We start from the raw sequence: 24,140 nt of genomic DNA, 5'->3' as shown, positions 1-24,140 counted from the left end.
CCCTTCCATTTACCTCCCTAACGCTCACTATTTCAGGTCCTTTCATTTACCTCCCAAACACTCACTATAACTTGTTCCTAATCCTTTTCTTCACTGAATAAAATATGTTTAAATGAAAAACCCTCTCTATTTCAGGTCCTTCCGTTCACCTCTGTCATTCTTTCATGGCCTATCCCTTATCTCCTACATCTCAATTATTGTGGAACGTGTTTCGGTGATGGCCAAAGGGAGATAATTCTACGTCTATCCCAGTAAACGGGTGTTTTGTTGAGTCAGCGGCGTGCACGCTAACAGCAGCTGTGCGGGTGATCGAGCAGACGACGGGCACTAGTTTTGACGGCTGCCCAGGACGCTGTTTCCGAACAAGGTATGTATCAGTTTTTCTGAACAATCTGGAAACCCTGACGAATTCGTGACATGAGCACACGAATTTAGTTTAGAAATTCCACCAGTATCTGGAAATGTGCCATTTAACCCGTTATCTACCCGTAGGTGTGGCTAAGCTGTGACCGCGTGAACGGCGTGAGGGGGACCAATAACAAACATCCTAACACTACTGGAGAACAGTAGTCCTAGGATGTAACACCAATATACCCAACCTGTCCCCACCCTATGTTGGTACATTGTTGCAAGTTGTTTCTGAGCTCCATTTCTTGGGCGGGGGTGATGGCTGTGTGCATCGTTGGGAGTAGGTGTTGCTAGGATCCACTGCCTCAGACACGCCGGCCATTGTCTAATAACACCATTATCTACAACCAGGCCTTCAGTTTATTAATGTGACAGGTGGCGATAATGGACAATCACTAACCAACCGTAAGCCATGATGACATGATGCGTGTAATTTCGGTGTAAATGGTATACTCAGAACTAGAGTAAATTTACGTGTAAAAGAGGAATTGTTAAACATTTTCGTATTGACCTATAACAGACACAAGTTGCTGTTACAGATAGAAACCAAACCATACATATAGTATGTAAAATACCATACACATCCAGAACAGAACATATGCAAATAAATATCATCACATTTATACTAACCTCTTGTTAGGTGCTCCACAGTGAAGTCACCTGTAAAGAATGCATGCCTCCAATATCTAATGCTACAATGGCACAGCTAAGTACAATATATACACACATATGCTCATACCAGCAGCAATATACACCTAATAAATACACTACATCAGTACTAGCCGAAAGCCACAATGCATTCCTATACAGTGAAGACATGACCTATCGGCTACGTCAGTACGCATTTACCAAACATATAGAACTATATACTAATTCACCAACTCATGCAAGACTTGTGTACTGAAAAACTACTAACCATATTTAACTGGTTACTCTAGTCACTACCAAGACTTCAAGTATTGGCTTTCAAAATATCACACAGAATGGTCCACTGTAAAATTATCTTCTAGATCCCCCTAGCCAAGGTTGTGCCCTGTCCTGATGAGGGAGCCAACCCTGGAACCGTTTGGGGTTGACAGCTGTGCCCTGTCCTGATGAGGGAGCCAACCCTGGAACTGTTTGGGGTTGACAGCTGTGCCCTGTCCTGATGAGGGAGCCAACCCTGGAACCTTTTGGGTTTGACAGCTGTGCCCTGTCCTGATGAGGGAGCCAACCCTGGTACCGTTTGGGGTTGACAGCTGTGCCCTGTCCTGATGAGGGAGCCAACCCTGGTACCGTTTGGGGTTGACAGCTGTGCCCTGTCCTGATGAGGGAGCCAACCCTGGTACCGTTTGGGGTTGACAGCTCTGCCCTGTCCTGATGAGGTAGCCAACCCTGGAACCGTTTGGGGTTGACAGCTGTGCCCTGTCCTGATGAGGGAGCCAACCCTGGTACCGTTTGGGGTTGACAGCTGTGCCCTGTCCTGATGAGGGAGCCAACCCTGGAACCGTTTGGGGTTGACAGCTGTGCCCTGTCCTGATGAGGTAGCCAACCCTGGAACCGTTTGGGGTTGACAGCTGTGCCCTGTCCTGATGAGGGAGCCAACCCTGAAACTGTTTGGGGTTGATAGCTGTGCCCTGTCCTGATGAGGTAGCCAACCCTGGAACCGTTTGGGGTTGATAGCTGTGCCCTGTCCTAATGTGGGAGCCAACCCTGGAACCGTTTGGGGTTGACAGCTGTGCCCTGTCCTGATGAGGGAGCCAACCCTGGTACCGTTTGGGGTTGACAGCTGTGCCCTGTCCTGATGAAGGAGCCAACCCTGGTACCGTTTGGGGTTGACAGCTGTGCCCTGTCCTGATGAGGGAGCCAACCCTGGAACCGTTTGGGGTTGACAGCTCTGCCCTGTCCTGATGAGGAAGCCAACCCTGGAACCGTTTCGCTGTCCTGATGAGGTAGCCAACCCTGGAACTGTTTGGGGTTGACAGCTCTGCCCTGTCCTGATGAGGAAGCCAACCCTGGAACTGTTTCGCTGTCCTGATGAGGAAGCCAACCCTGGAACCGTTTCGCTGTCCTGATGAGGGAGCCAACCCTGGAACTGTTTGGGGTTGACAGCTCTGCCCTGTCCTGATGAGGTAGCCAACCCTGGAACCGTTTCGCTGTCCTGATGAGGTAGCCAACCCTGGAACTGTTTCGCTGTCCTGATGAGGGAGCCAACCCTCGAACCGTTTGGGGTTGACAGCTCTGCCCTGTCCTGATGAGGTAGCCAACCCTGGAACTGTTTCGCTGTCCTGATGAGGGAGCCAACCCTCGAACCGTTTGGGGTTGACAGCTCTGCCCTGTCCTGATGAGGAAGCCAACCCTGGAACTGTTTGGGTTTGACAGCTGTGCCCTGTCCTGATGAGGTAGCCAACCCTGGAACCGTTTCACTGTCCTGATGAGGGAGCCAACCCTGGAACCGTTTGGGTTTGACAGCTGTGCCCTGTCCTGATGAGGTAGTCAACCCTGGAACCGTTTCGCTGTCCTGATGAAGGAGCCAACCCTGGTACCGTTTGGGGTTGACAGCTGTGCCCTGTCCTGATGAGGGAGCCAACCCTGGAACCGTTTGGGGTTGACAGCTGTGCCCTGTCCTGATGAAGGAGCCAACCCTGGTACCGTTTGGGGTTGACAGCTGTGCCCTGTCCTGATGAGGGAGCCAACCCTCGAACCGTTTGGGGTTGACAGCTCTGCCCTGTCCTGATGAGGAAGCCAACCCTGGAACTGTTTGGGTTTGACAGCTGTGCCCTGTCCTGATGAGGGAGCCAACCCTGGTACCGTTTGGGGTTGACAGCTCTGCCCTGTCCTGATGAGGAAGCCAACCCTGGAACTGTTTGGGTTTGACAGCTGTGCCCTGTCTTGATGAGAGGTAGCCAACCCTGGAACCGTTTGGGGTTGGACAGCTGTCCTGATGAGGGAGCCCAACCCTGGAACCGTACCGTTTCCTGGGGTTGACAGCTGTGCCTGTCTGTCCTGATGAGGTAGCCAACCCTGGTACCGTACCGCTTAGCTGTCCTGATGAGGGAGCCAACCCTGGAACCGTTTGGGGTTGACAGCTGTGCCCTGTCCTAATGTGGGAGCCAACCCTGGAACCGTTTGGGGTTGACAGCTCTGCCCTGTCCTGATGAGGGAGCCAACCCTGGAACCGTTTGGGGTTGACAGCTCTGCCCTGTCCTGATGAGGGAGCCAACCCTGGAACCGTTTGGGGTTGACAGCTGTGCCCTGTCCTGATGAGGGAGCCAACCCTCGAACCGTTTGGGGTTGACAGCTTTACGCTGACACATTGACATCTGAATGTAGTTCTTAGGTGAACAGAATATCAGTTAGATGGAACGTGCAATTTACATTATATATTATAACAAATCGGGCAGCTGTTCATATTTAGTGTGCCCTTCACATGTGGAGTGAAAAATTCAATAAGCTGCATCTAAACTGTAGTACACACGCCTCTCGCATTTAAAGCTGGCTGAAGTACTGTCGATATGACATCAGATTTTGAGTCACTCCTGTGACAGGGTGTTTAAGGTTTATCTTTCCCTAAATACTTAAGGTACTGGGGAGATTCCTTTAAGACACATGGGCTAGTGTTTGGGGAGAAAGCTATAAATACTTGTTGTCTGGGGTTAGCTTAAGGCACCTCGGGACAAGGGTCACCCCAGCATTAGCCCAGAGTGAAAGATCTACTGATAAGAGAGAGGGAGCGAGTGTGAGAGTTTAAGACAAAGACAGTGTGGGTGTGAGAGCAGAGAGAGAGAGAAGCTAAACTGAGAGGCTGCTCCATGTGCTTCATCACTCTTATGTGACATGTTCTTAGACAAACCCCACTTGGTCACATTTGGCATCGTTGGCAGGATTCAGAGCTGACCAGACATTGGGCAACGAGGAGTGGATGTGGACAAAGGTGTTGGGATGTTCACTGAGAGTCTTTGTTATTATCTCTGACGTCACTCTCACCTGCTCAGATCTCAAGGCAGTATACAGCTGTCTCTCAAGGGTGTCCACTAACATATCTTGTCCAGTGGTGGCGAGTATGGCTACCGGGAGTAACTGCTCTTTCAGCTTCTGCAGCATGTAAATCCTTCTTGTGTGTCACCTTCCACAAGTAGGGCTTGCCGGCCACTATACACGCATTCACTCCAGCATACTTCTTGGCCAGCAGAAGACACTCAGTACCATAGTCAAAATCAAAGTCGGTACTGTTCTCGTAGGCCTGTTTAATGACATGATACTTAAATCCATGCGGCATCTCACTCGCAGTGTACTGACTTCTTGTCCAAGGACTCTATCAACATCCCGTCAGAATCTGACGCAATCACCGTGGATATGAGGGGTCGGGTGACGCCTGATGCCCCATGTTTGTGAGCAGCCAAGGCAATGTCTCGGATGAGATCTTCTTCACCAATTATTCTAACTGCGTCATGAATCAAGACAACATCTGGTGCACTGCATACACCTGCAATGGCCTTGTTGCCATTGTAGATAAATCTGTGCCTGGTTGAGGACCCAGCAACAACAGTGACCTTGTGGAGGTTGTAGTCGGAGCATCGTGTCCTTGCGGCTCTCCGACACAATGATGAACTTGATCCATGGCAACCTGTCTTATACATGCTCCAGAATTCAACAGTTAGAAACTGAGAAGTCATCATTATATAATTCACAGATTATATACATTATGTTATGTTTGTGAGACTAATTATACCCCCGCTACGAAGTATATAGCGTTCATTCCGTCCGTCCGTCCGTCCGTCTGTCCGTCCCAAAACTTTGTCCGGAGCATATCTCTTAAAGTTTACATGCTAGGTTCACCAAACTTCACACACTTGTTAATCATTACCCATTGATGTGCCTTTTGCTATTTTAATATTTTTTCAGAATTTAGTTTTTTTTGCTATTTCCATGGAAACACGACTTAGTGCCAAATGTGTTTGATGGTTTTGTCCGGAGTATATCTCTTAAAGTTTACATGCTAGGTTCAAACTTCACACACATGTTAATCATTACCCATTGATGTGCCTTTTGCTATTTTAAAATTTGTTCACAATTTGTTTTGTTGTTGTTTCCATGGAAACATGACTTGGTGCAAAATGTGTTTGATGGTTACCTGGCCACAGCATATCATCGAAATTATACATGCTAGGTTCACCAAACTTAATACACAAGTTAATCATGACCCACAGATATGCCATGTGCTAAAAAATAACAATCTTCATCTACGTCCACTTCATTGTGTGCAACAAGTTCAATTGTATGTCAGGTTTCCACGGAAAACACAAAAACATAATGTTTCCATAAATTATTACTGTAATCGGTACATGGCAAAACAAATTATCTAACATGTATATAAAGTTTAGTAGAGTCAAGGAGAAAGTCTTGTGAGCTGCTGATCCTTGTCACATTATATATATCAATATCAGTCATTTCCATGTCCCAAAGTGGGAAGCGGGGGTATGTGAGCTGTGCTCACTTCTACACTTGTCATGTTACAATGTGACCAAGTGGGGAGAGGGAGACCAAGTGGGGAGAGGGAGACCAAGTGGGGAGAGGAGACCAAGTGGGGAGAGGGAGACCAAGTGGGGAGAGGGAGACCAAGTGGGGAGAGGGAGACCAAGTGGGGAGAGCTCCTGTAAAACCCTGTTACTAAGTAACAAATGCTGTGTTGAATCATGACTTCCGAATGATGTCACTTTAACCTAATGCAAAGGAGTGTTGGTCATGATATCTGCCCCAGTTTGGCTGCTTTGATCATGATCAAATACATATTGACAAAGCTGAAATTATTGCTGACTGCGATAAAAAAATGAATAATTGGTATATGTAGTCTTAATTTGCATGATATGGTGATGCTTCACATTTCAGGACAAAACATGTCTCTCAGACTGTGTGTGAAGTTAGCAAGGAGTTCAGTCACTCTGCTTCGATCACAAGGTGGCATCAACAAGGAAATAGTGCAGTTATGTCGCAGCTTGAGTACATCCCATCCACATACAACAGGTGAGAACTGACAGGGCATAATTACATGTTACACCTTGAGTACATCCCTTTAACATACAGCAGGTGAGAACTGACAGGGCAATATTACATGTTACACCTTGAGTACATCCCTTTAACATACAGCAGGTGAGAACTGACAGGGCAATATTACATGTTACACCTTGAGTACATCCCTTTAACATACAGCAGGTGAGAACTGACAGGGCAATATTACATGTCACACCTTGAGTACATCCACATACAACAGGTGAGAACTGACAGGGCAATATTACATGTTACACCTTGAGTACATCCACATACAACAGGTGAGAACTGACAGGGCAATATTACATGTTACACCTTGAGTACATCCACATACAGCAGGTGAGAACTGACAGGGCAATATTACATGTTACACCTTGAGTACATCCCTTTAACATACAGCAGGTGAGAACTGACAGGGCAATATTACATGTTACACCTTGAGTACATCCCTTTAACATACAGCAGGTGAGTACTGACAGGGCAATATTACATGTTACACCTTGAGTACATCCCTTTAACATACAGCAGGTGAGAACTGACAGGGCATAATTACATGTTACACCTTGAGTACATCCCTTTAACATACAGCAGGTGAGAACTGACAGGGCAATATTACATGTTACACCTTGAGTACATACCTTTAACATACAGCAGGTGAGTACTGACAGGGCAATATTACATGTTACACCTTGAGTACATCCCTTTAACATACAGCAGGTGAGTACTGACAGGGCAATATTACATGTTACACATTGAGTACATCCCTTTAACATACAGCAGGTGAGAACTGACAGGGCAATATTACATGTTACACCTTGAGTACATCCCTTTAACATACAGCAGGTGAAAACTGACAGGGCAGTATTACATGTTACACCTTGAGTACATCCCTTTAACATACAGCAGGTGAGAACTGACAGGGCAGTATTACATGTCACACCTTGAGTACATCCCTTTAACATACAGCAGGTGAGAACTGACAGGGCAATATTACATGTTACACCTTGAGTACATCCACATACAGCAGGTGAGAACTGACAGGGCAATATTACATGTCACACCTTGAGTACATCCCTTAACATACAGTAGGTGAGAACTGACAGGGCAATATTACATGTCACACCTTGAGTACATCCCTTTAACATAGAGTAGATGAGAACTGACAGGGCAATATTACATGTTACACCTTGAATACATCCCTTTAACATACAGCAGGTGAGAACTGACAGGGCAGTATTACATGTTACACCTTGAGTACATCCCTTTAACATACAGCAGGTGAGAACTGACAGGGCAGTATTACATGTCACACCTTGAGTACATCCCTTTAACATACAGTAGGTGAGAACTGACAGGGCAATATTACATGTCACATCTTGAGTACATCCCTTTAACATACAGCAGGTGAGTACTGACAGGGCAATATTACATGTTACACCTTGAGTACATCCCTTTAACATACAGCAGGTGAGTACTGACAGGGCAGTATTACATGTTACACCTTGAGTACATCCCTTTAACATACAGCAGGTGAAAACTGACAGGGCAGTATTACATGTTACACCTTGAGTACATCCCTTTAACATACAGCAGGTGAGAACTGACAGGGCAGTATTACATGTCACACCTTGAGTACATCCACATACAGCAGGTGAGAACTGACAGGGCAATATTACATGTCACACCTTGAGTACATCCCTTTAACATACAGTAGGTGAGAACTGACAGGGCAATATTACATGTCACACCTTGAGTACATCCACATACAGCAGGTGAGAACTGACAGGGCAATATTACATGTTACACCTTGAGTACACCCCTTTAACATACAGCAGGTGAGAACTGACAGGGCAGTATTACATGTTACACCTTGAGTACATCCCTTTAACATACAGCAGGTGAGAACTGACAGGGCAATATTACATGTTACACCTTCAGTACATCCACATACAACAGGTGAGAACTGACAGGGCAATATTACATGTCACACCTTGAGTACATCCCTTTAACATACAGCAGGTGAGAACTGACAGGGCAATATTACATGTTACACCTTGAGTACATCCCTTTAACATAGAGTAGATGAGAACTGACAGGGCAATATTACATGTTACACCTTGAGTACATCCCTTTAACATACAGTAGATGAGAACTGACAGAGCAATATTACATGTTACACCTTGAGTACATCCACATACAGCAGGTGAGAACTGACAGGGCAATATTACATGTTACACCTTGAGTACATCCCTTTAACATACAACATCCAGTTCATATATACTGAGGGAAACAAATAAGGGAACACCAATTCATGGCAGTGTTCAGAAGGCTGATCTCAGCCTATCAGTAGACTGATCTCAGCCTAAACAGGCTCAGGGATGCACAGTTTTGGTGCAGTAACTGTTCATCTGTGTTATTGTCGGGTTTGTATGTATGTAGTATGTATTGGGAATATTTATTCTAAAAACTTAGAACATACTGACATATTACAACTTGTTGAAAATATAGTGCCAACACAGCGACTGTAAATAGCATTGTGAAGCCAGCTAGAGTGATTCTGGCTAGAACATGCAGCCGGTCACGTAAGGTAGCAGTGTGCGATCTGTCACTGTGGAATCAGCAACACATATTTATGCTACAGCTTGTGTGTACACACCTGTCATGTAGTTCACCTGGAAATTGTTTCAGAGAAGAAGCTGTTCACACCAGGCCCTCTGGGCACCTCGCTCACTGTCAGACAAGCCATGCTGCAGGACCTAGGCTCTCGGGACATCAAGTTTATCAATGTTATCAAGAAGATCCGAGCTGACCTGCTGAGCATAGCAGGTAAGGTGACCTGCATTGTAGATGTGCATGAAACCTGTTGAGTTTCAACAGGTTGGTGTCTAACAACAATGTATTCATGGCAGTATGCAGCTTTTAGTTGTATGAACACTGAGTCAGGTACATCTAAGTTGGTCTGTTAAGTAATGTCAAGTTCAAAATCATACTTACAATGATATATTATACAGTATTACATGTGACTAGAGCCACCTCTGATTATGTCCCTGAAAATAGTGTGACTAAAGCCGCCTCTGATTGTGTTCCTGAGAATAGTGTGACTAAAGCCACCTCTGATTGTGTTCCTGAGAATAGTGTGACTAAAGCCGCCTCTGATTGTGTTCCTGAGAATAGTGTGACTAAAGCCACCTCTGATTATGTCCCTGAAAATAGTGTGACTAAAGCCGCCTCTGATTGTGTTCCTGAGAATAGTGTGACTAAAGCCACCTCTGATTATGTCCCTGAAAATAGTGTGACTAAAGCCGCCTCTGATTGTGTTCCTGAGAATAGTGTGACTAAAGCCACCTCTGATTGTGTTCCTGACAGTAGCCACCTCTGATTGTGTTCCTGACAGTAGTGTGACTAGAGCTGCCTCTGATTGTGTTCCTGACAATAGTGTGACTAAAGCCACCTCTGATTGTGTTCCTGACAATAGTGTGACTAAAGCCACCTCTGATTGTGTTCCTGACAATAGTGTGACTAAAGCCACCTCTGATTGTGTTCCTGACAATAGTGTGACTAAAGCCACCTCTGATTGTGTTCCTGACAATAGTGTGACTAAAGCCACCTCTGATTGTGTTCCTGACAATAGTGTGACTAAAGCCACCTCTGATTGTGTTCCTGACAATAGTGTGACTAAAGCCACCTCTGATTGTGTTCCTGACAATAGTGTGACTAAAGCCACCTCTGATTGTGTTCCTGACAGTAGTGTGACTAGAGCCGCCTCTGATTGTGTTCCTGACAATAGTGTGACTAAAGCCACCTCTGATTGTGTTCCTGACAATAGTGTGACTAAAGCCACCTCTGATTGTGTTCCTGACAGTAGTGTGACTAGAGCCGCCTCTGATTGTGTTCCTGACAATAGTGTCACAAAAGCCACCTCTGATTCTGTTCCTGACAATAGTGTGACTAAAGCCACCTCATATTTTGTGACGTAAAACCGAACTCAACTCAGATTTTGTTCCTGACAATAGTGTGACTAGAGCCACCCCGATTCTGTTCCTGACAATAGTGTGACTAGAGCCGCCTCTGATTGTGTTCGTGGCGGTGGGGTAGCCTAGTGGTTAAAGCCTTCGCTCGTCATGCTGTAGACCTGGTTTCTATTCCCCACATGGGTACATTGTGTGAAGCTCATTTCTGGTGTCCCCCGCTGTGCTATTGCTGGAATATTGCTAAAAGTGGCGTAAAACCAAACTCACTCACTCTGATTGTGTTCCTGTTTGTCTCCAGAGGTTGATCCAGCAGACTTCACGTCGATCTTACTTCAAGGTAGTGGGACATTTGCTGTGGAGTCCATCTTCCAGACAACTGTACCCCGCACAGGGGGCAAGGTGAGATGTTAGCCTGAGTAGGGTACAGGGTGAAGTGGTAGCTTTACTGGAATAAAATGGGTGAGATTATAGATTCACTAGAGAGCAAGTAGGTTTCATGGCGGGATTAAAGACTAATTTTGGGCACAGGGATACAGTAGCTTCACTATGGAGAGAATTCAAATAAAGGTATCACTATGGTGAGAGGGTGAGGTCATGGCATCATTAGGGTGAGACGATGGCATTACTTACGGTAGGTGAGAGGGTGAGATAATGGCTATTTGAAGATGAGAGGGTCAGATGATGGCATTACTAAGGTGAGATGATGGCATCTCTAGGGTGAGATGGCTAAGGTGAGATGATGGCATCTCTAGGGTGAGATGACTAAGTGAGATGATGGCATCTCTAGGGTGAGATGACTAAGGTGAGATGATGGCATCTCTAGGGTGAGATGGCTAAGATGAGATGATGCCATCTCTAGGGTGAGATGACTAAGGTGAGATGATGGCATCTCTAGGGTGAGATGGCTAAGGTGAGATGATGGCATCTCTAGGGTGAGATGACTAAGTGAGATGATGGCATCTCTAGGGTGAGATGACTAAGGTGAGATGATGGCATCTCTAGGGTGAGATGGCTAAGGTGAGATGATGGCATCTCTAGGGTGAGATGACTAAGGTGAGATGATGGCATCTCTAGGGTGAGATGACTAAGGTGAGATGATGGCATCTCTAGGGTGAGATGACTAAGGTGAGATGATGGCATCTCTAGGGTGAGATGGCTAAGGTGAGATGATGGCATCTTTAAGATGAGATGGCTAAGGTGAGATGATGGCATCTCTAGGGTGAGATGACTAAGGTGAGATGATGGCATCACTAGGATGAAACAATGGTATTACTAATATGACAGGGTGAGATGATGGCATTACTAAGATGAGAGAGTGAGATGATGGCATCACCAGGGTTAGATGATGGCTTCAGTAAGTTGAGATGATGGTATTACTAAGATGACAAGGTGAAATGATGGCATTACTAAGGTGAGAGGGTGAGATGACGGCATCACCAGGGTTAGATGATGGCTTCAGTAAGGTGAGATGATGGCATTACTAAGGTGAGAGGGTGAGATGATGGCATTACTAAGGTGAGAGGGTGAGATGACGGCATCACCAGGGTTAGATAATGGCTTCAGTAAGGTGAGATCATGGCATTACTAAGGTGAGAGGGTGACGTGATGGCATCACCAGGGAGAAATGTTGGCATTACTAGGTGCAGCCTATCATTGTTAAAGTCATGTGATGTTGTCATAAGTAGCATAAAAGACACAGCTTCACATTAGTTCATTAAACCTGTTTGTTTGTAATCTCTGTTTAACCTAGCCACTCTTGTAAAATCTGTGTGCAGGTGCTGATACTGGAGAATGGTGTGTATGGGCGCAGGATGAAGACGATCTGTGACACCCTGGCCATACCAGCTCACATGGAGAGCTTTGCTGAAGACAATAGGGTGGACCTTGGTTGTGTAGAGAGGGTCCTAAAGGCAGACAACTCCTTTACACATGTGGCAGTTGTGCAGTGTGAAACAACCTCTGGATTGTTCAATGATGTTGAGAGTGTTGGGAAACTTGTAAAGAAACACATTCCAAGTGAGTATTCTATGGAGTTTCCTTTCCAAAAAGTGACCTGTTTATGGGTCTGCCTAGAGTTGTCTGTGGAGTATGTAGGGAGTCCTCCCCTCAGCAGAGTCAACTCAATAATGGGACGTCTGCCAGTATGTAGGGTGTCCTCCCCTCAGCAGAGTCAACTCAATAATGGGGCGTCTGCCAGTATGTAGGGCGTCCTCCCCTCAGCAGAGTCAACTCAATAATGGGGCGTCTGCCAGTATGTAGGGTGTCCTCCCCTCAGCAGAGTCAACTCAATAATGGGGAGTCTGCCAGTATGTAGGGAGTCCTCCCCTCAGCAGAGTCAACTCAATAATGGGGAGTGCCTAGAGAGTTGTCTGTGGAGTATGTAGGGAGTCCTCCCCTCAGCAGAGTCAACTCTATAATGGGGAGTGCCTAGAGAGTTGTCTGTGGAGTATGTAGGGAGTCCTCCCCTCAGCAGAGTCAACTCAATAATGGGAAGTCTGCCAGTATGTAGGGTGTCCTCCCTCAGCAGAGTCAACTCAATAATGGGCGTCTCTGCCAGTATGTAGGGCTGCGTCCTCCCTCAGCAGAGTCAACTCAATAATGGGAAGTCTGCCAGTATGTAGGGTGTCCTCCCCTCAGCAGAGTCAACTCAATAATGGGGAGTCTGCCAGTATGTAGGGAGTCCTCCCCTCAGCAGAGTCAACTCAATAATGGGGAGTGCCTAGAGAGTTGTCTGTGGAGTATGTAGGGAGTCCTCCCCTCAGCAGAGTCAACTCTATAATGGGGAGTGCCTAGAGAGTTGTCTGTGGAGTATGTAGGGAGTCCTCCCCTCAGCAGAGTCAACTCAATAATGGGGCGTCTGCCAGTATGTAGGGTGTCCTCCCCTCAGCAGAGTCAACTCAATAATGGGGCGTCTGCCAGTATGTAGGGCGTCCTCCCCTCAGCAGAGTCAACTCAATAATGGGGCGTCTGCCAGTATGTAGGGTGTCCTCCCCTCAGCAGAGTCAACTCAATAATGGGGAGTCTGCCAGTATGTAGGGAGTCCTGCCCTCAGCAGAGTCAACTCAATAATGGGGAGTGCCTAGAGAGTTGTCTGTGGGTATGTAGGAGTCCTCCCTCAGCAAAGTCAACTCTATAATGGGGAGTGCCTAGAGAGTTGTCTGTGGAGTATGTAGGGAGTCCTCCCCTCAGCAGAGTCAACTCAATAATGGGGCGTCTGCCAGTATGTAGGGAGTCCTCCCCTCAGCAGAGTCAACTCTATAATGGGGAGTGCCTAGAGAGTTGTCTGTGGAGTATGTAGGGAGTCCTCCCCTCAGCAGAGTCAACTCAATAACGGGGCGTCTGCCAATATGTAGGGAGTCCTCCCCTCAGCAGAGTCAACTCAATAATGGGGAGTCTGCCAGTATGTAGGGAGTCCTCCCCTCAGCAGAGTCAACTCAATAATGGGGAGTCTGCCAGTATGTGGAGAGTCTTCCTATGTGTAGGGGTCCTCCCAGTAATGGGGAGTCTGCCATGTAGTCATAAATATAACTTGAACATTGTATGCTGACATGCCCGTGATATGACTTGAATGATGTTGATGTTGACATGCATATGTTGAAAATGGATCCCAGGACGACATGCTGTTAGAGATCTGTTCCAGACTGCACCTACTTTGTGGATGCGATGAGCAGTTTCGGGGCAGTTCCAGTTGACTTCAGCGCAGGCAACATTGATGTCTTGGTCAGCTCTGCTAACAAGTGTCTCCAGGGGGTTCCTGGCTTTGGGTTTGCAATCATCAGGAAGGACGTGCTCAGTCGGTGCAAGGGTAAGAGTCACTGTCTCAAGTGTTGTCAGTCTTCAACTCGTGCTGTTTGATGATTTGGAATTTTGTGTTCATCATTTTGCTGTCATGATGACAAATTGAACTTAAGCTGAAAATGCTCATTCCTGGGGCAGAAATAAAAAATATATTATTTTTTCGTAAAGAAATTTTCTACAAGGCTCAGTAAATTACTGTACTGTTGCCTTTCTATGAACTGAGATTCTGTTGTTTATGTTGGTTTTTTTTTTCATTTCATAACAACAAGTTGGACTTGCTGTACAGATCAGACAAGTGGTAATCTGGTGCTTTTGGATAAACTGGGATTTAGAAAAATATTGAACAGCATTATCTTTTTGTGCTCTCTTCCCTGAACTAAAGGTATCCAATGTCAGTGAACCAGAATAGGGTGTCAGCTAAACCGTGAGGGGGATGTGTAACCTCAGATAACTTTTGTTTATCAAGTACCTGTATTATGAAGTTTGCTGAAAGTTGGTCCTGGTAGATGACCTCAGGCCTGTAAGATTTGGATTGTTCTACAAGGTTTATTTGATTTTATCACATCAGAAAAAATATCCATTACAAGGCAACAAAATTAATTGATTGCCAATTATATCTTCAGGTATATTTCAGCATGACTTTTAGACTGGAGCATTCAGCCACCAGGGTACATACTGGGTTGACTTAGCTAATCCAGACTTGATGGGTACAGAAACCTTGACTTGTTTCAGGCAACTCTAGGAGTCTCAGTCTGGACTTGTATGACCAGTGTGATGCTCTGGACAAAACCAGTCAGTTCCGCTTTACTCCGGCCACACATGCTATGCTGGCATTCAGTCAGGCCTTAGATGAGTTCCGACAAGAAGGAGGAGTCCACGGACGGCCTTGGCAGAGGTTAGTCTCAAACCTCCCTTTCAATATAAATGAAGTTTTTAGTTTCTATCAAAAGTTTATATTTTCTCATATTGCTGAAAAATCTTGAGAGTGTCATAATTGGAGATTACAACATCTTTAAGATCACAGCTTTAACTATCGATTGCATTTCGATGTAACAGCAGTTTTTTTAAAGTAGTAACACCAATAGCAGGGTTGTTGTGAGGTGTTCCATGGCTGGAGGTTGTAGCGAGGTGTTCCATGGCTGGAGGTTGTAGCGAGGTGTTCCATGGCTGGAGGTTGTAGCGAGGTGTTCCATGGCTGGAGGGAGGTTGTAGTGAGGTGTTCCATGGCGGGAGGGAGGTTGTAGTGAGGTGTTCCATGGCTGGAGGGTGGTTGTAGTGAGGTGTTCCATGGCTGGAAGTTGTAGCGAGGTGTTCCATGGCTGGAGGGTGGTTGTAGTGAGGTGTTCCATGGCTGGAGGTTGTAGCGAGGTGTTCCATGGCTGGAGGTTGTATCTTGAGGTGTTGCATGGCTGGAGGGAGGTTGTAGTGAGGTGTTCCATGGCTGGAGGTTGTAGCGAGGTGTTCCATGGCTGGAGGGAGGTTGTAGTGAGGTGTTCCATGGCTGGAGGGAGGTTGTAGTGAGGTGTTCCATGGCTGGAGGTTGTAGCGAGGTGTTCCATGGCTGGAGGTTGTATCGAGGTGTTGCATGGCTGGAGGGAGGTTGTAGTGAGGTGTTCCATTGCTGGAGGTTGTAGCGAGGTGTTCCATGACTGGAGGGAGGTTGTATCGAGGTGTTGCATGGCTGGAGGGAGCTTGTAGTGAGGTAATCCATTGCTGGAGGTTGTAGCGAGGTGTTCCATCTCTGGAGGTTGTAGTGAGGTGTTCCATCTCTGGAGGTTGTAGTGAGGTGTTCCATGGCTGGAGGGAGGTTGTATCGAGGTGTTCCATGACTGGAGGGAGGTTGTATCGAGGTGTTGCATGGCTGGAGGGAGGTTGTAGTGAGGTAATCCCTCTGGAGGTTGTAGTGAGGTGTTCCATCTCTGGAGGTTGTAGTGAGGTGTTCCATGGCTGGAGGGAGGTTGTAGTGAGGTGTTCCATGGCTGGAGGTTGTAGCGAGGTGTTCCATCTCTGGAGGTTGTAGCGAGGTGTTCCATCTCTGGAGGTTGTAGCGAGGTGTTCCATGACTGGAGGGAGGTTGTAGTGAGGTGTTCCATGGCTGGAGGTTGTAGCGAGGTGTTCCATCTCTGGAGGTTGTAGCGAGGTGTTCCAAGGCTGGAGGTTGTAGCGAGGTGTTCCATGGCTGGAGGGAGGTTGTAGTGAGGTGTTCCATGGCGGGAGGTTGTAGTGAGGTTTTCCATGCCTGGAGGTTGTAGTGAGGTGTTCCATGGCTGGAGGGAGGTTGTAGCGAGATGTTCCATCTCTGGAGGTTGTAGTGAGGTGTTCCATGGCTGGAGGGAGGTTGTAGTGAGGTGTTCCATGGCTGGAGGGTGGTTGTAGTGAGGTGTTCCATGGCTGGAGGTTGTAGCGAGGTGTTCAATCTCTGGAGGTTGGAGCGAGGTGTTCCATCTCTGGAGGTTGTAGCGAGGTGTTGCATGGCTGGAGGGAGGTTGTAGTGAGGTAATCCATGGCTGGAGGTTGTAGCGAGGTGTTCCATCTCTGGAGGTTGTAGTGAGGTGTTCCATGTCTTGAGGTTGTAGCGAGGTGTTCCATGGCTGGAGAGAGGTTGTAGTGAGGTGTTCAATGGCTGGAGGTTGTAGTGAGGTGTTCAATGGCTGGAGGTTGTAGTGAGGTGTTCCATGGCTGGAGGTTGTAGTGAGGTGTTCCATGACTGGAGAGAGGTTGTAGTGAGGTGTTCCATGACTAGAGGGAGGTTGTGAGGTGTTCCATGATTGGAGGTTGTAGTGAGGTGTTGCATGGCTGGAGGTTGTAGTGAGGTGTTCCATTGCTGGAGGTTGTAGTGAGGTGTTCCATGGCTGGAGGTTGTAGCGAGGTGTTGCATGGCTGGAGGGAGGTTGTAGTGAGGTGTTCCATCTCTGGAGGTTGTAGTGAGGTGTTCCATGGGTGGAAGTTGTAGTGAGGTGTTGCATGACTGGAGGGAGGTTGTAGCGAGGTGTTGCATGACTGGAGGTTGTAGTGAGGTGTTCCATGGCTGGAGATTGTAGTGAGGTGTTCCATGGGTGGAAGTTGTAGTGAGGTGTTGCATGACTGGAGGGAGGTTGTAGTGAGGTGTTCCATGGCTGGAGGTTGTAGTGAGGTGTTCCATTGCTGGAGATTGTATCGAGGTGTTGCATGGCTGGATGGAGGTTGTAGTGAGGTGTTCCATGGCTGGAGGTTGTAGCGAGGTGTTCCATGACTGGAGGGAGGTTGTATCGAGGTGTTCCATGGCTGGAGGGAGGTTGTAGTGAGGTAATCCATTGCTGGAGGTTGTAGCGGCGAGGTGTTCCATCTCTGGAGGTTGTAGTGAGGTGTTCCATCTCTGGAGGTTGTAGTGAGGTGTTCCATGGCTGGAGGGAGGTTGTAGCCGAGGTGTTCCATGACTGGAGGGGAGGTTGTATCGAGGAGGTGTTGCATGGCTGGAGGGAGGTTGTAGTGAGGTAATCCATCTCTGGAGGTTGTAGTGAGGTGTTCCATCTCTGGAGGTTGTAGTGAGGTGTTCCATGGCTGGAGGGAGGTTGTAGTGAGGTGTTCCATGGCTGGAGGTTGTAGCGAGGTGTTCCATCTCTGGAGGTTGTAGCGAGGTGTTCCATCTCTGGAGGTTGTAGCCGGAGTGTTCCATGACTGGAGGGAGGTTGTAGTGAGGTGTTCCATGGCTGGAGGTTGTAGCAGGTGTTCCATCTCTGGAGGTTGTAGCGAGGTGTTCCAAGGCTGGAGGTTGTAGCGAGGTGTTCCATGGCTGGAGGGAGGTTGTAGTGAGGTGTTCCATGGCTGGAGGTTGTAGTGAGGTTTTCCATGCCTGGAGGTTGTAGTGAGGTGTTCCATGGCTGGAGGGAGGTTGTAGCGAGATGTTCCATCTCTGGAGGTTGTAGCGAGGTGTTCCATCTCTGGAGGTTGTAGTGAGGTGTTCCATGGCTGGAAGGAGGTTGTAGTGAGGTGTTCCATGGCTGGAGGGTGGTTGTAGTGAGGTGTTCCATGGCTGGAGGTTGTAGCGAGGTGTTCCATGGCTGGAGGTTGTAGCGAGGTGTTCCATGGCTGGAGGGAGGTTGTAGAGAGGTAATCCATGGCTGGAGGTTGTAGCGAGGTGTTCAATCTCTGGAGGTTGTAGCGAGGTGTTCCATCTCTTGAGGTTGGAGCGAGGTGTTCCATCTCTGGAGGTTGTATCGAGGTGTTGCATGGCTGGAGGGAGGTTGTAGTGAGGTGTTCCATGGCTGGAGGGTGGTTGTAGTGAGGTGTTCCATGGCTGGAGGTTGGAGCGAGGTGTTCCATCTCTGGAGGTTGTAGAGAGGTGTTGCATGGCTGGAGAGAGGTTGTAGTGAGGTAATCCATGGCTGGAGGTTGTAGCGAGGTGTTCCATCTCTGGAGGTTGTAGTGAGGTGTTCCATGTCTTGAGGTTGTAGCGAGGTGTTCCATGGCTGGAGGGAGGTTGTAGTGAGGTGTTCAATGGCTGGAGGTTGTAGTGAGGTGTTCCATGGCTGGAGGTTGTACTGAGGTGTTGCATGGCTGGAGGTTGTAGTGAGGTGTTCCATGACTAGAGAGAGGTTGTAGTGAGGTGTTCCATGACTAGAGGGAGGTTGTGAGGTGTTCCATGATTGGAGGTTGTAGTGAGGTGTTGCATGGCTGGAGGTTGTAGTGAGGTGTTCCATTGCTGGAGGTTGTAGTGAGGTGTTCCATGGCTGGAGGTTGTAGTGAGGTGTTCCATGGGTGGAAGTTGTAGTGAGGTGTTGCATGACTAGAGGGAGGTTGTAGCGAGGTGTTGCATGACTGGAGGTTGTAGTGAGGTGTTCCATGGCTGGAGATTGTAGTGAGGTGTTCCATGGGTGGAAATTGTAGTGAGGTGTTGCATGACTGGAGGGAGGTTGTAGTGAGGTGTTCCATGGCGGGAGGTTGTAGTGAGGTGTTCCATGGCTGGAGGTTGTAGTGAGGTGTTCCATGACTGGAGGTTGTAGTGAGGTGTTCCATGGCTGGAGGTTGTAGTGAGGTGTTGCATGGCTGGAGGTTGTGAGTCAGCGAGGTGTTGCATGGCTGAGTTATACAGACTTTATTTCACAAGGGTGTGGGCTTGTGTTTATGTGTTGTGTAATGGAAAATTGTATTTCAGATACATGGAGAACTGCAGAGGTTGTAGTGAGGTTGTAGTGAGGTGTTCCATGGCTGGGGGTTGTAGTGAGGTGTTCCATGGCTGGAGGTTGTAGCGAGGTGTTCCATTGGTGGAAGTTGTAGTGAGGTGTTGCATGACTGGAGGGAGGTTGTAGTGAGGTGTTCCATGGCTGGAGGTTGTAGTGTGGTGTTCCATGGCTGGAGGTTGTAGCGAGGTGTTCCATGGCTGGAGGGAGGTTGTAGTGAGGTGTTGCATGACTGGAGGTTGTAGTGAGGTGTTCCATTCCTGGAGATTGTAGTGAGGTGTTCCATTGGTGGAAGTTGTAGTGAGGTGTTGCATGACTGGAGGGAGGTTGTAGCGAGGTGTTGCATGACTGGAGGTTGTAACGAGGTGTTCCATGGCGGGAGATTGTAGTGAGGTGTTCCATGGGTGGAAGTTGTAGTGAGGTGTTGCATGACTGGATGGAGGTTGTGGTGAGGTGTTCCATGGCTGGAGGTTGTAGCGAGGTGTTCCATGGCTGGAGATTGTAACGAGGTGTTCCATAGCTGGAGGTTGGAGCGAGGTGTTCCATCTCTGGAGGTTGTAGCGAGGTGTTGCATGGCTGGAGGGAGGTTGTAGTGAGGTAATCCATGGCTGGAGGTTGTAGTGAGGTGTTCCATCTCTGGAGGTTGTAGTGAGGTGTTCCATGTCTTGAGGTTGTAGCGAGGTGTTCCATGGCTGGAGGGAGGTTGTAGTGAGGTGTTCAATGGCTGGAGGTTGTAGTGAGGTGTTCCATGGCTGGAGGTTGTACTGAGGTGTTCCATGGCTGGAGGTTGTAGTGAGGTGTTCCATGACTGGAGAGAGGTTGTAGTGAGGTGTTCCATGACTAGAGGGAGGTTGTGAGGTGTTCCATGATTGGAGGTTGTAGTGAGGTGTTGCATGGCTGGAGGTTGTAGTGAGGTGTTCCATTGCTGGAGGTTGTAGTGAGGTGTTCCATGGCTGGAGGTTGTAGTGAGGTGTTCCATGGGTGGAAGTTGTAGTGAGGTGTTGCATGACTAGAGGGAGGTTGTAGCGAGGTGTTGCATGACTGTAGGTTGTAGTGAGGTGTTCCATGGCTGGAGATTGTAGTGAGGTGTTCCATGGGTGGAAATTATAGTGAGGTGTTGCATGACTGGAGGGAGGTTGTAGTGAGGTGTTCCATGGCTGGAGGTTGTAGTGAGGTGTTCCATGGCTGGAGGTTATAGTGAGGTGTTCCATGACTGGAGGTTGTAGTGAGGTGTTCCATGGCTGGAGGTTGTAGTGAGGTGTTGCATGGCTGGAGGTTGTAGCGAGGTGTTGCATGGCTGAGTTATACAGACTTTATTTCACAAGGGTGTGGGCTTGTGTTTATGTGTTGTGTAATGGAAAATTGTATTTCAGATACATGGAGAACTGCAGAGGTTGTAGTGAGGTTGTAGTGAGGTGTTCCATGGCTGGGGGTTGTAGTGAGGTGTTCCATGGCTGGAGGTTGTAGCGAGGTGTTCCATTGGTGGAAGTTGTAGTGAGGTGTTGCATGACTGGAGGGAGGTTGTAGTGAGGTGTTCCATGGCTGGAGGTTGTAGTGTGGTGTTCCATGGCTGGAGGTTGTAGCGAGGTGTTCCATGGCTGGAGGAGGTTGTAGTGAGGTGTTGCATGACTGGAGGTTGTAGTGGGTGTTCCATTCCTGGAGGGTTGTAGTGAGGTGTTCCATTGGTGGAAGTTGTAGTGAGGTGTTGCATGACTGGAGGGAGGTTGTAGCGAGGTGTTGCATGACTGGAGGTTGTAACGAGGTGTTCCATGGCGGGAGATTGTAGTGAGGTGTTCCATGGGTGGAAGTTGTAGTGAGGTGTTGCATGACTGGATGGAGGTTGTGGTGAGGTGTTCCATGGCTGGAGGTTGTAGCGAGGTGTTCCATGGCTGGAGATTGTAACGAGGTGTTCCATAACTGGAGGTTGGAGCGAGGTGTTCCATCTCTGGAGGTTGTAGCGAGGTGTTGCATGGCTGGAGGGAGGTTGTAGTGAGGTAATCCATGGCTGGAGGTTGTAGTGAGGTGTTCCATCTCTGGAGGTTGTAGTGAGGTGTTCCATGTCTTGAGGTTGTAGCGAGGTGTTCCATGGCTGGAGGGAGGTTGTAGTGAGGTGTTCAATGGCTGGAGGTTGTAGTGAGGTGTTCCATGGCTGGAGGTTGTAGTGAGGTGTTCCATGGCTGGAGGTTTTAGTGAGGTGTTCCATGACTGGAGAGAGGTTGTAGTGAGGTGTTCCATGACTAGAGGGAGGTTGTGAGGTGTTCCATGATTGGAGGTTGTTGTGAGGTGTTGCATGGCTGGAGGTTGTAGTGAGGTGTTCCATTGCTGGAGGTTGTAGTGAGGTGTTCCATGGCTGGAGGTTGTAGCGAGGTGTTGCATGGCTGGAGGGAGGTTGTAGTGAGGTGTTCCATCTCTGGAGGTGTTAGTGAGGTGTTCCATGGGTGGAAGTTGTAGCGAGGTGTTGCATGGCTGGAGGTTGTAGTGAGGTGTTCCATGGCTGGAGATTGTAGTGAGGTGTTCCATGGGTGGAAGTTGTAGTGAGGTGTTGCATGACTGGAGGGAGGTTGTAGTGAGGTGTTCCATGGCTGGAGGTTGTAGTGAGGTGTTCCATGGCTGGAGATTGTAGCGAGGTGTTCCATAGCTGGATGGAGGTTGTAGTGAGGTGTTGCATGACTGGAGGTTGTAGTGAGGTGTTCCATGGCTGGAGATTGTAGTGAGGTGTTCCATGGGTGGAAATTGTAGTGAGGTGTTGCATGACTGGAGGGAGGTTGTAGTGAGGTGTTCCATGGCTGGAAGTTGTAGTGAGGTGTTCCATGGCTGGAGGTTGTAGTGAGGTGTTCCATGACTGGAGGTTGTAGTGAGGTGTTCCATGGCTGGAGGTTGTAGCGAGGTGTTGCATGGCTGGAGGTTGTAGCGAGGTGTTGCATGGCTGAGTTATACAGACTTTATTTCACAAGGGTGTGGGCTTGTGTTTATGTGTTGTGTAATGGAAAATTGTATTTCAGATACATGGAGAACTGCAGAGGTTGTAGTGAGGTTGTAGTGAGGTGTTCCATGGCTGGGGGTTGTAGTGAGGTGTTCCATGGCTGGAGGTTGTAGCGAGGTGTTCCATGGGTGGAAGTTGTAGTGAGGTGTTGCATGACTGGAGGGAGGTTGTAGTGAGGTGTTCCATTGCTGGAGGTTGTAGTGTGGTGTTCCATGGCTGGAGGTTGTAGCGAGGTGTTCCATGGCTGGAGGGAGGTTGTAGTGAGGTGTTGCATGACTGGAGGTTGTAGTGAGGTGTTCCATGTCTTGAGGTTGTAGCGAGGTGTTCCATGGCTGGAGGGAGGTTGTAGTGAGGTGTTCCATGTCTTGAGGTTGTAGTGAGGTGTTCCATGGCTGGAGATTGTAGTGAGGTGTTCCATGGGTGGAAGTTGTAGTGAGGTGTTGCATGACTAGAGGGAGGTTGTAGTGAGGTGTTCCATGGCTGGAGGTTGTAGTGAGGTGTTCCATGGCTGGAGGTTGTAGCGAGGTGTTCCATGGCTGGAGGGAGGTTGTAGTGAGGTGTTCCATGACTGGAGGGAGGTTGTAGTGAGGTGTTCCATGGCTGGAGATTGTAGTTAGGTGTTCCATGGCTGGAGGTTGTAGTGAGGTGTTCCATGGCTGGAGGTTGTAGCGAGGTGTTGCATGGTTGGAGGTTGTAGCGAGGTGTTGCATGGCTGAGTTATACAGACTTTATTTCACAAGGGTGTGGGCTTGTGTTTATGTTTTGTGTAATGGAAAATTGTATTTCAGATACATGGAGAACTGCAGAGTCCTTAATGAAGGCATGACACGCCTGGGCTTCCACTCATATTTGAAGGCAGATGTTGCAGGCTATATCATCACCTCCTACTTCTACCCACAACATCCAAACTTCTCCTTCGCAGAGTTCTACAACCGGCTGAATGACAAAAGTGGGTGTTTTCATAAGCAGCACATCCCAAGGCCAGGCCTATTTTACCTCATGGGGTTTTTCAGTTTGTTGATGGATTTGTTAGGCAAAAATTTCAGGATACTTTTTGTTAAGAACTTTCCTGAATATGTTTCCATATTATAACATCATCGATTCGTCAGTTTGGGATGGTCAAATAATAAATGGTGATGTTCTTGTAGATATATATATTTTACATATTTTAAAATATTCTTTGCAAGAGATGTTGCTATCCTGTTTCTGGGAAATGTACCATATTGTTTTTTGTATTTTTCTGCGAATATTGATGAAGGACTTTTTGTTTGATTGTATGTAAAATAACACATTTTCTTTGGTTTTCAGATGATGTAATATATCCAGGGAAGTTGCTCAAAGCTGATTGTTTTCGAATTGGGACAATCGGCCATCTGTTTCCAGAAGATGTTGAACGACTGTTAAGGAATATCGAATCTGTGTGTAGGGATATGGGCATGCAAGTACCCTTGGAGGACAAGGCGTTGCCTTGACAACCATGTACTGGCATCGTGTGTGTAACTGTTGATATTGTCTGTAGGGGATGTATATGTGTGGACATATCCAAACAGACATTCAGTGATTTCACGAACTTTTTCTATGTCTCTTTGTATGAACAGTGGCCCATCAGTGCGTGTGTGTCTTTGTTATAACAGCTCTCATTCAGTAAGAAAGGATGTGTTCTGTGGGTCTTCTAAACGAGGTGACCTGTGAAGGTCCGTGTTAGAGTGAGTGAGTTTAATTTTACGCCACTTTTAGCAATATTCCAGCAATATCACGGCGGGGTACAGCAGAAATGGGCTTCACACATTGTAC

General features: G+C 47.7%; 2 protein-coding genes across 2 annotated transcripts; one reads left to right on the top strand and one right to left on the bottom strand.

Annotated features, from left to right (window-relative positions):
- The first annotated feature begins 237 nt into the window (after positions 1 to 237).
- Positions 238 to 24,140, top strand: LOC124279325 (2-aminoethylphosphonate--pyruvate transaminase-like). The gene is made up of 9 exons (XM_046715138.1): positions 238 to 367; positions 6,277 to 6,411; positions 9,124 to 9,261; positions 10,705 to 10,805; positions 12,182 to 12,422; positions 14,047 to 14,211; positions 14,937 to 15,099; positions 23,135 to 23,295; positions 23,655 to 24,140. The coding sequence occupies exons 2-9, from the start codon at positions 6,285 to 6,287 to the stop codon at positions 23,816 to 23,818; spliced, it is 1,260 nt and encodes a 419-aa protein (XP_046571094.1). The 5' UTR covers positions 238 to 367; positions 6,277 to 6,284; the 3' UTR covers positions 23,819 to 24,140.
- On the bottom strand, positions 1,415 to 5,027 carry LOC124279301. Its single transcript, XM_046715113.1, has 3 exons — positions 4,683 to 5,027; positions 4,241 to 4,482; positions 1,415 to 3,695 (listed from the first exon to the last, which is right to left on the bottom strand). Exons 1-3 carry the CDS (start codon positions 5,025 to 5,027, stop codon positions 1,415 to 1,417), a joined length of 2,868 nt encoding a protein of 955 aa, XP_046571069.1.

This window comes from Haliotis rubra, unplaced genomic scaffold (genome assembly GCF_003918875.1).
Source record: "Haliotis rubra isolate DU_JTF1 unplaced genomic scaffold, ASM391887v1 Scf25, whole genome shotgun sequence".
NCBI classification, from domain to species: Eukaryota; Metazoa; Mollusca; class Gastropoda; order Lepetellida; family Haliotidae; genus Haliotis; species Haliotis rubra.
This window is presented reverse-complemented; position numbering and strand designations above follow the sequence as displayed.

Excerpts from the sequence above, each read along its gene's own strand:
- LOC124279301 (XM_046715113.1), bottom strand. The coding sequence starts at position 5,027 with ATGTATAAGACAGGTTGCCATGGATCAAGTTCATCATTGTGTCGGAGA. Across the intron at positions 4,483-4,682 it reads AGTCCTTGGACAAGAAGTCA|AAGCTGAAAGAGCAGTTACT; the intron begins GTACACTGCGAG and ends TACATGCTGCAG. Across the intron at positions 3,696-4,240 it reads GCCAAATGTGACCAAGTGGG|CGTAAAGCTGTCAACCCCAA; the intron begins GTTTGTCTAAGA and ends TCAATGTGTCAG.
- LOC124279325 (XM_046715138.1), top strand. The coding sequence starts at position 6,285 with ATGTCTCTCAGACTGTGTGTGAAGTTAGCAAGGAGTTCAGTCACTCTG. Across the intron at positions 10,806-12,181 it reads TACCCCGCACAGGGGGCAAG|GTGCTGATACTGGAGAATGG; the intron begins GTGAGATGTTAG and ends ATCTGTGTGCAG. Across the intron at positions 23,296-23,654 it reads CAACCGGCTGAATGACAAAA|ATGATGTAATATATCCAGGG; the intron begins GTGGGTGTTTTC and ends TTTGGTTTTCAG.